The sequence below is a fragment of the Giraffa tippelskirchi genome, chromosome 1, assembly GCF_054371585.1.
Source record: "Giraffa tippelskirchi isolate mGirTip1 chromosome 1, T2T-mGirTip1v1.2.pri, whole genome shotgun sequence".
NCBI lineage: Eukaryota > Metazoa > Chordata > Mammalia > Artiodactyla > Giraffidae > Giraffa > Giraffa tippelskirchi.
The window spans coordinates 96,480,068-96,490,647 of record NC_137275.1 but is presented as its reverse complement, the minus strand read 5'-3'; the positions used below and the strand labels follow the sequence as shown (position 1 = coordinate 96,490,647).

At 49.1% G+C, this 10,580-nt stretch overlaps 1 protein-coding gene across 1 annotated transcript; it reads left to right on the top strand.

Annotated features, from left to right (window-relative positions):
* Nucleotides 1-7,158: 7,158 nt before the first annotated feature.
* Nucleotides 7,159-9,224, top strand: NEUROG2 (neurogenin 2). The gene is made up of 4 exons (XM_081529792.1): nt 7,159-7,405; nt 7,543-7,892; nt 7,992-8,175; nt 8,263-9,224. Exon 4 carries the CDS (start codon nt 8,264-8,266, stop codon nt 9,074-9,076), a length of 813 nt encoding a protein of 270 aa, XP_081385918.1. The 5' UTR covers nt 7,159-7,405; nt 7,543-7,892; nt 7,992-8,175; nt 8,263; the 3' UTR covers nt 9,077-9,224.
* The last annotated feature ends 1,356 nt before the right edge of the window (nt 9,225-10,580 follow it).

Below are 10,580 nucleotides of genomic sequence, written 5' to 3'. Positions count from 1 at the left end.
CCTCCGCGGACCCCGCCAGAGGGCACCAGGACCTCGCTGCGCGCACAGCGGCCCCGGACCTGCGGCCAGACCCGCAGACGTTCAGGTGCCACCCCCCAGGCCGCCGTGGGGCGTAGGGGGCGCCGCCTCCAAACCCAGTCGCTTTCCGGCTCCCTGGACCAGCGCCCGAGCCTGAGATCCTGTTTTGTATTTTGTTTTAAAAGCCTTCCCCGCCCCGGTACTGCTTGAAGACGTAAATGAGAGAGGGTGGGAGGGGTGAGAGGGGGAGATGGAGAAAAGAGGCGCGGGAGGACTGAATGCCTTCTTTAAATTACTGCTGACACCTCGGTTCCAGGCCCCTAAAATCTCAATCAACAATCCATTAGAACTCTACAGGAGTAAAACGAAATCCTCGTTTAAGTGTATTTATCCGATCTCCTTTCTCTCTTTCAAATGCTAAATCCATTTCAGCATATGCCCCCTTCTTTCTCTAGCCTTTCTCTCAAGACTGGCAGCCCACACCACTCTTGTAAATATGAAAGATGCTAATCATATGACATATCACGTATCCGTCGGAGCCGGAATAAAGCCTTCAGATTTGGGATCATTGCCTCCAGACAACAGCTTCATCAGCCGGAAAGTTGGTTTTTTTCTCCTTTCCTTCAACTCTCAATCCCTTCTTTGTGTGGAGTAAAATGCAGCCGACTCGAGCCACCCAGGCCATATGGTTCACTCTGTATTTTCTTAGTTGAATTCTGAATTGTTTCTGTGACTTGCGAAAGTTTTTTTGGAAGTGCGTATAAAGACATAGAAGAGCTGCTTGCGCAGGGAGCGCTACCGGGCGAGCCGCGGCCGCCCCCTCCCGGCCTGGAGCCCGGGCGGTCGGCTGCGCGGAAAGCGATGCCGACCACTGCACTGTCGAGCCGCTAAGACCAGCGGGCCGCAGCTGCCGGTTCGTTTGCCATGCATACTCCGCGCCTCGCGGAGGGAATGAAATTTGGGGGGAAAGAAAAGATGAATTAATCAGGTGCTAGGGTCGACCCCAAATGGTTTGTGTCCTAAAGTATCCTTTTGGATCCGTGAAAATAAAACGTAGCCTTGCTCTCTTCCGACACTGTATTACGTTACAGTCTTATTGTCTACCTAACACGGATTTCCAACATGTGTTAACGTTTTCATTTTTTTTTCTACCGATTTGAATGTAAGCTCTATGGGGGTAGGAATGGTGTCTATTTTGTGCAGGCGTTGCTCCCAGGGCTTGGTGCAGTGCTTGGCACACACTGGTTCCCAGTGTATGTATAAAGGAGGGATGATTGAATGAATGCGTTAAGGTAGAAAGATGATATTTCCCAAAGGAACAAATTAAAGAACTTTCTCTGCTTACGATTCGAATTTATTCATCCCAACCTGACCCTTTTAATTTATATCATCAACAAACAATAATTTCCAGAAGAGAATTCAGTGTTTGGAGAGGTTACGTTTTTCCTTAGTGGAGAGAGGTGAGGGAAAATCAGCTTTCAGATCTTTTTTCCATTGCTTTGAATGAGTTTTGTGTTTTTCAGGTTTGGGACTGTCCCTGCGAGAGAGCAGGCTGCCAAATTTCCTTTCTCTCTGTCTAACTCCTTACACAAACCCCAAAGAGTTCTTTCACCAAATCATTAAATTCTACAGAGGTGGTCAAGCTCGCACTGCTTTTCATGAAACAGAGAAAGAAAAGGGTCCTTGAAGTTTAGAAGATGCCCAAGGAAAACTCCTTGAATGACATCAAAAGAATGAGTTTCCATAGCTGTTGAAGCACGAGGGCCGTGTATCCGCACAAAGAGGGACCGGGGCAGCGGGACGGGCTCACAGCTCTGTCCCAGGACAATTGGGTCACTGAAATAGGGAATTAATTACCATTGGAGAGTGGGCAGCCCATTCACCACTGGCTGAGTTTTATTAAACGCCAATATAAATAACAAAACAACTCTTGTGGCTGCACTATTCCTACACGCCAAAGGAAGGATTATGCTGGGGATTAACATCTTAAAGTCTATGAGACTTTCTGACTCAAGGCTCGGAGCTGGTAATCGTGTTTGTCTCCTGGTTCAGCGATTAGTGCTCTCTTTCTTGCACTTTCCCCTGGATAGCCAATGTTCCTTTTTGCAGGCACAGAGGGGTGAGGGGGCTTCTCTCCCTAGTGGGCCCCCAGGCCCCCATTCAAGCGCCGGCTGTTCTTTTCCCCTTACCTGAGGAAAACAATCAGAAAGCTGGCAGAGACTGGTCAAATATCCTACAGTGACTTCTTTCCTTCGTGGGAAAGAAGAGGAGTGCTCGGGCAGCGGGTCGCCTACCGAGTGCAGAGAAGCCTGCCGGGTGCTGCCTCTCCGGAGCTGGTGGGAAGAGGATAGAGGGGGCGCAAAAGGAAGGGAGCCTTTCAGCACCTGCCAGGTGGATTTCAACACCATCAAGAAGGCCTCGTGCGTCAAGCTGGATTCCCTGAATGTTTGGCTTGGGGCGCCAAAGCATATTATACGGGTTTAGGGCAAGGAAATAAGGGTCCCGAGAGAGGGGGGTTACGACCTTCTCTGCCTTGCACCTCCTCTTGTAGATTCCCCCGCCGATCCCCAAATACGGAAGGGGGAGGGGCTGGCGCAGTGAAGCTGCCGCGCACCGTCCTAGCTCCGACCTCTGCAGGACTAGAGTGACAAACCCTCCCCACAGGACCCGAGGGAGAGATCCAGGGTGAGACCGAGAATTCCGCACAGGGGTCCAGTAAGAAGACGGGGAGGGAGGGGGTGATGAGTTTACACTGTTATTGTTCTTGACCTCCTTGGCTCCACAGAAGGGGACCCCCCAAAAATCCGAGCCCACTCTGCCTCCCAGCGCTTCACCATCTGCTCATCACTAGTAATGAACTCTGGCGTGTGAGGAGCCCTCCGCGGGGAAGGGCAGGGGATGCGGAGGGGCTAATCGTTTCCACTCGGTCTTCACCGACTCTGGAAACCGGAGTGTTTCTAGTCCCCAGCAAATAACTAAAGCTCTTCAGGACTGGCTAACTTTTTCTTTCCATCTTTCCGCCTTTCGGAGAGCTAACCGGGTGGATCAGGATTTAGGCTACAAAGCCATCCTTGGCAGACGCATCGTCTAGTCCTTTTTAGCAGAGCAGAGCCCCTCCCTTTCTTGCAGGCAGGACGGTTTACTGCGAACTGGGGGACAGGCAGGCTGGAGAGGCAAACTTTTGCTGTTGCGCTTTCTGGGTAAAGGACCTTTCTTCACACCCATCCCCCCCACATTCACCTGCAGCAGCATAAGTATGGTGGGGTGACCATTTGTCCTCTTCGGCCACTTGTGAGGTCGAAGTGTGGATGGGATGTAGTCTATGGCCCCACAGCAACATCTACCCTAAACTTTAGGGCTCTTGGGTCGTCTCAAAGTTCATGCTTCTTAAAAACAACAACGACTTTCTAAAGGTCTCCACCCCTCTCCCTGCTCCCCTTATTTCACTTTTCTTTCCCTACACATACTCGGGCCTCCTTTCTTTTTAAGACTTGGGGATGAGTTTAAATCATCGGGCTCCCATTTCTTGATAACTGCCTGCTTTGAGCTTTTGTTCTCTTAAAGTAGGGATTGCACACTGAAAGAGGGGCTGAAGATGAACAGTTTGACCCTTTAGGACAGTTCACGCAATGGACAGGAGCGGCCCTCGGTCACCAAATTCACTGACACTATTCACGCGCTCCCCTCCCCCTTCCCATAACATTTCAGCCTCGTTTCATCTGGACAATCTTTTAGACCACACAAGTGCCTCTTGAATTTATTTAAGTTAAAAGAGTGCTAGAAGGGTCCAGCGAAGGATATCTGGCACTGGCCTCGTCTTTGCAAATCTGAGTACAAATCGAAATTGCTTTCTTTCAGCAAAACCAAGCAAAATGTGGAACAAATAAAATTTTGCGACTGAGTGTGAATGGCTGACTTCTGAATTGCACTAGTGTGTTAATAGTTCTTGATGTTCTTTTCTTTTAAAAAACAATACTCTTCATAGTAGGTAATATTTCCGGAAATATTATCAAGAGTGATGCTTTTCTTGAAGGCTACAAAGCAAAAACAGAACCAAAATTCTTAAAATTCCAAGATAATGTTATTGTTTAGTCACTCAGTCATGTCCAACTCTTTGCAGCCCCATGGACGGTAGCCCATCAGGCTCCTCTGTCCATGGGATTTCTCAGGCAAGAATACTGGAGTGAGCTGCCATTTCCTTTGCCTGGGGATCTTGCCACCCAAGGGATTGAACCCAGGTCTCCTGCATTGCAGGCAGATTTTTTTTTTAACTACTGAGCCACCAGGGAAGCTGGAAGATAATATAGAGGGTGATTAAAAAAAACCCACAACTTGTACTTTTGCACAGTAATATAACACAAACCACTCACTGTATATAGCCAACAAATTCCTTACTTTAAAAATAGTTATATAAACTCCATGATATCTTTATAGCTACATAGATTAGAGATTGATTTCTGTCATTTGAATATGTACACAAGCTTATGTTTCTTTGCATACTTTTTCCTTTTGGAAAGAATCTCCTTTCCCAGAAATTTCCAGAATCAGAAATGTGCAATTTACCCTAATAATATTTTACTGTTACTAAATATCTGCACAAGATACTCTTAAATATTCATTAGTAACTTCTTACAGACAGTAGAGAAAGTTTGAGTTTTGACAAAGAAAAGCATATACCCTTTCAGCACATTATAAAAACATAAAATCTTGGAAGAACATAAAAACTGAAGGGTCAGACACCCAAATAGTCTTAAAAATCATCTAAAGAAATCCATTGTGTGTTTCACTAGCACTAAACATTAGAATCAGCTTGATCTTGGTGTTTGTTTGGAGTTATATAAAATTCATCAGGTTTTCCTTTAAGCCTCCACTTAATTGGATTCTGATTCTGTTTTTCCTCCTAATATATTTTATCATCAAATCAACCCAGCATTTCCTAGCCAGCCCCAAAATTTAAGACCTGTCTAAAGAAGTATGTTTCTACTGATACTAAAGTAAACTTTCCTTTGTTTCTATTACATTAACCTATTGGCTTGTCTTTCTTTGCAGGCCACTCCTGCCATGAGATGTAGGTATGTAAAAGCTGACACTCCATAATATCTCCCATTATTCCAGTATTGGTTTTTAGCAGTCTTTGATAATTTCCTCAGAACCTAACTTTCTCATCCTATTTCTTTCAAAATGAATACAAAAATCCTATATCCACTCTCATGTGTTCCTTCAATTTTTGACTAGACAAGACATTAGAGAGTTTTCTTTTAGGGGGACTGTGAAGAGTATTTACTTATTTGGCCTCAGTGATCATATCCTATAAAATAATGCTAATGTGTGTATCAACCATGGTAAGCACTTTTGGTATGTTTCACTATTGATGCATCTTTTTCTTGAACAAACTCTTTTATGAAGTTCTTATTCTGCGGGTTCATGATACAGAGAGAGACACCCAAAGAAGGGTGAGACGGGCAGATGCTGTGTTCTGAAGAGATTAAACATTTCCCTTCTTTCTTGTTTAATATCTGCACTTCTGCCATATGAAATTAAGCTGTTCTAAAATAACTGAGGAGGGAACTGGGGAAATAATGCTATTATGTTTAGGGAATTTGTTTTTAAAGTGGGGGGTGGGGTGGGGAAGAGATGCAAAGCACAAGTATCAACCAGCAAGGTGAAAATTGTGGCAATTTTCAAATAATTTCAAGACAAAGAATTCCGAGGTTGGATAGCTGCAGCGGGTAGCAGTCCCCTTCATGAGATTCTAATTTTCATTTTCTTTACTTTATGCCTTCTAAGCCTGCTTATTATCTCCCTGAAGAAAACACTAAACAAATTAAAACCATGCCAAAACACTTTCATCGTCCCCTTCCCTGAAATACAGCTTGTTTCCAATTCCTACAATCCGAATGAGACCGAGACCGCAGACAACATTCTTTTTCTCTCAACACATCTCAAATCTCAACATTCCCATTGCGCCTTGCTGAAATTTAATCTGCAAAAAAACTCCTCTGCAATCTACTGGAGTCCAGATCCATTCCCGCTACCCATGCACCATCTAACACTCGGCCCAGCACACACTTCTGGGTGCTGTGGTTCTAAGAAGTCAGCCACTTCGACAAGAGGGTGGGCGTGAGGAGAAGGAGGAGGAAGAGGAGGAGGAGGAGGAAGAGGGAGGGAGGGAGGGAGGGCTGTTGAGCAATTCAGAACAAGTTCCCTCCGAGGTCCAGTAGCCCTCCAGCTCTTTTTTCCTATTGAAAAGCCGGGAGAATCGGGAGGACGGGCCCCATGTCCCTACAACGCCCCCCAGCGCGGAGCAGAGGTCATGGAAATGTCAACGCAGCCTATTCGCTCTGCCGAGCTACAAGTTGGCCGCTCCTCCCGCTGCCACCTATGCAGGAAACCCTTTGCTGTCCCGCCCCACCATAAACAAGGGTTAGCCCGAACGCCCCCCACACTTCCCCGAAAACCAAAAATCTGTATGGGCTGTGTGTCACACGTAAAATGAGGAGGCCCCTTTTAGCTCTAATATGTGAGTGTTTTTAGTTTCACCTCCTCTAAAAGTCCATCAATTGCTCCTCTACTCGATCTCCCTGTCAGGAGACGCCTCTATGAATCCTCCAACCTCCTCTCTTTTCACCCTTCCACGTCAGACTTTCTGGAACCTAAACGTGCTTGCCCGCCAACTGACCACAGCTCGCCATCCATACCCTATGCCTCCTTTAACCAAACGAAAGCTTTTTGAAATACTTTACTATTTGATACCGTTCCTAAGAAGCTTTGCCAAGAGACGTCCGGCTGCAGCAGAGAGCTTACTACTTTTCCTGGGATTCTGACCCCTATTAACTAATTTCTCGGATCCCGACGTCCGGGAGCTCAGAGGCCAGACAGCGCCGAGTGCCTTGCGGTGCGTGCGCGTGCGCGTCCGGACGGGGGTGGGGTGCAGCCGCGAGAACTGGGACCCGGGCGGTCGCCTTGGTCTCCCCACCCGCCCCCAGCGCCCCGGCCCCTAATGAGCCGCTGAAAGGGAGCGGGCTCCTGTGCGCGTGGCTCTCAGGCCTCCCGGAGTCCGGGGCGCCCTGATTGGCCAGCTGCGCCTCGCGACCTCCATTCATTAATAAATTAGCGGCACGCTCCAGCCGAGCGCGAGCCACCAATCACAATGGGCAGCGACGGCGACAACAGCCGCAGCTTGAGCCGATGCCGCCGCTCCAGCAGTCCGACCGCAGCCTGGAGCTCCAACGGGAGCTTTAGAACCATGTTATGCTGATTAGATAAAGGGGGGAAAGAGAGGCGGGGGGGCGATGGAAAGAGGAGGATGGATGGATGGCAGGGCCAGGGGAGGGGGGGAAGTGGGTGAAGAAAGAAAGAAATGAATGATGATAATGCAATGAAAAGAGTAAGCCGGGTAGGGAAAAGCGGGGGAGAAGGGGGGCCGGCACAGGGGAGGGGAGGAGAAGGCGGCGGCCGAGGGTTGGGAGGGGGGAGGTGGGGGCCCTGGGGGCAGATCTGATTGTTTTCTTGGTGGTATATAAGGGGTTTTAAGGAGAGTCGTGTGCCAGACACGCAGCCACTGAACCACAAGCAGCTTCGCTTTAACTGGAGTGCCTGGGAGTCGCGTGCCAGGAGCCGCGCGTCCAGGGACTGACTGACAAGACAGACACGCACCGCCACCACAACACACGAGACCCGGGCGGGTCGCCGAGGCCGCCGGGGCTCTTGGCAAAGTCGCCAGTCAGAGAGGTCCCCCGCGGAGCCGCGCCGCGGCAGCGCCAGGCCCAGTGCCTCCAAGCCGGCAGAAGGAGCAGCGCTGAGCTCCCGGCTGCGAGGAGAATCGCAGCACGCGCCAAAGAGCGACGCCGAGGCACGTTCAGAGAGAGAACCAAGTAAGTACCCGCGCTGCGGCTTCCAACTTAGGGGCGTTTCCCGCACGGCGTCCCACCATATCCGAATGCCCTTCGCTCGCGATGAATCTTTTGTCGCAGGATCGCAGTCCCTTCCCGGGAGAGAACACAGCTGTCAGGGCGTGTCAGAGTTCGGAACCCAGTTGGCTGCGACAAGGTCACAACAAGGGGCGCCCGCGAGCTGGGAGAACACAGGCAGGGTTTCCTCCCCAACTTACTTTCCTCCTTGGCGCGATTCCGAGCGGGTCTCCTCAGACGCTCAGCAGTAAGTCCCGATAACACTGACAGCTTACCTCTGCTTCTGTATTCACACTCCATTTGGTTCTTTCTCCCTCTCTGTTCTCTTCTCCAGGATGTTCGTCAAATCCGAGACCTTGGAGTTAAAGGAGGAGGAGGACGTGCTGGTGCTGCTCGGCTCGGCCTCCCCCGCCTCGGCAGCTCTGACCCCTGTATCTTCCAGCGCGGACGAGGAGGAAGAGGAGGAGCTGGGCTCGGCGGGCGCAGCGCGTCGGCAGCTGGGGGCCGAGGCCGAGCCCGCGGCGCTGGGCGGCTCGCCGGGAGGAGCCGAGGGCTGCCGGCCGGCGCGGCTGCTGGGTGTGGTCCATGAGTGCAAGCGGCGCCCTTCGAGGGCCAGGGCTGTTTCTCGCGGCGCCAAGACGGCCGAGACCGTGCAGCGCATCAAGAAGACCCGTAGACTGAAGGCCAACAACCGCGAGCGCAACCGCATGCACAATCTCAACGCGGCACTGGACGCGCTGCGCGAGGTCCTCCCCACATTTCCGGAGGACGCCAAACTCACCAAGATCGAGACCCTGCGTTTCGCTCACAACTACATATGGGCGCTCACCGAGACCCTGCGCCTGGCTGACCACTGTGGGGGCGGCAGCCTGCCCGGGGCGCTCTTCTCCGAGGCAGTCATGCTGAGCCCGGGAGGCACGAGCGCCGCCTTGAGCAACAGCGGAGACAGCCCTTCGCCCGCCTCCACGTGGAGCTGCACAAACAGCCCGGCGGAGTCTTCCTCGGCGTCCTCCAACTCCACCTCCCCCTACAGTTGCACTTTATCTCCCGCCAGCCCGGAGGGTTCAGACATGGACTATTGGCAGCCCCCACCTCCAGACAAGCACCGCTACGCACCTCACCTCCCCATAGTCAGGGACTGTATCTAGAACTGCCATCTCTGCTACCCACGCCAGGCCTTAGTGGGTACCCTTTCCTGCCCCCGATCAAGCCCTCCTCCCACCCCGCTCCTGCAACCCCCCCCCCCCGCCCCACCGCTTTCCATGCCCCGGAAACCATCTCACTACTCAGAGCATGTGTAGCCGTTCTGGTTACTCTGTTATTTGTTGCATTCCTTGGCTAAGGGCTTCCTTAGTTCAGCCGGGCTCTCTAATTTATTGGTGTGATGGAGCTTATTGTCAAAGAGGATTTTAGAGTTTGGGGCGGGGAGGGGGGAGACACTTAAGGTAAAAAGATGCTGGGAAGAGATAAAGGTGACACGTCTAAAGAGTTTGTAGAGCGGACTGACGCTCCTGCCCTCTCAGTGCGATTCATGTGAATCTCCCAGGGGGAACGCAACCGGTTCCTGTGATCTCTTCACTTTGGCTTCTACATAGAGATGTTAATGTCGGGTAGAAAGAAATGTATCTTAGCATCTGAATGATTTTACCGGTAATAATATTATCCACAGATTTGCAATGGCTGGCATCTGCTTTATTCCCAGTGCTGCCTGCGGGCTGTGGGAATTTCACCTGTCAAACCAAACTTTCCCTCTCTGATGTGCACTTTGTTCTGTTTCCCAGATTCGTCACAATGCCTATTGTCCCGCTCTTCTCTTTCCTTTTTCTTCTCCATTTTACCATCTGTCTCTTATGATTTATAAGGGGGAAAAAGTTGTTTTGTTAGAGGGCCAGGTTAGAAGTCATTGTATAATTTGTAGGCTTTGTAATGATTGAATGCAAGCGTGGAAATTTAGGCTGAACTCTCTATCAAAAGGAAAAATGTGGAGGAAAACGGAAAAATCAGGAGGGAGGATTGCTTCATGAATTATTTATCTCGACCTTTTAGGGGAGAAGAAACTCCCCCATTCTTTCAAGAGATTAAAAATAAATCAACAGACTGAAAACCTAAGCAGACACGGAGTATTATCAGGATCAGCCACACACGTGTTTCCTTCTATTTATTATAAAGAAAAATTTCATGGGAAAAGTATGTATTTTTTGTATATTCTACAGAGTTTATTCTAGTATGTATTTACGTCTTGAAAGAACAAGAAAATTGTTCTTGTGATTAAACTATAAATAAAGTATCTAATTTTCATAATTTTTGTGTTTCATTATTACTTTCCTGTTCAGGTGGCTTTTAGAAGAATAAGTTGCATTTTTTTCTTAACCCCCTATATCAAATTGAGTAGAGTACTTGTTTGTTTTTGGTTTATTTTTTGGTCAATGTTTGTGTGTAGATTTCATTGACACATAAGGTCTAAGCAATCACAGGAAGCTGAATTATATTCATGACACTAACACTGACATAAAAGTGTAACTCTCCATACAAATAAAAGCTTGGTTTTTAAGAAATCAATTTCTGAGCAAACAAGATTTTTTAAAAAAACGTTTTGGGAATTTAAATTATAATTAAGTAATGATGAGCACCAAAGTTCAGAAACTTTACTTT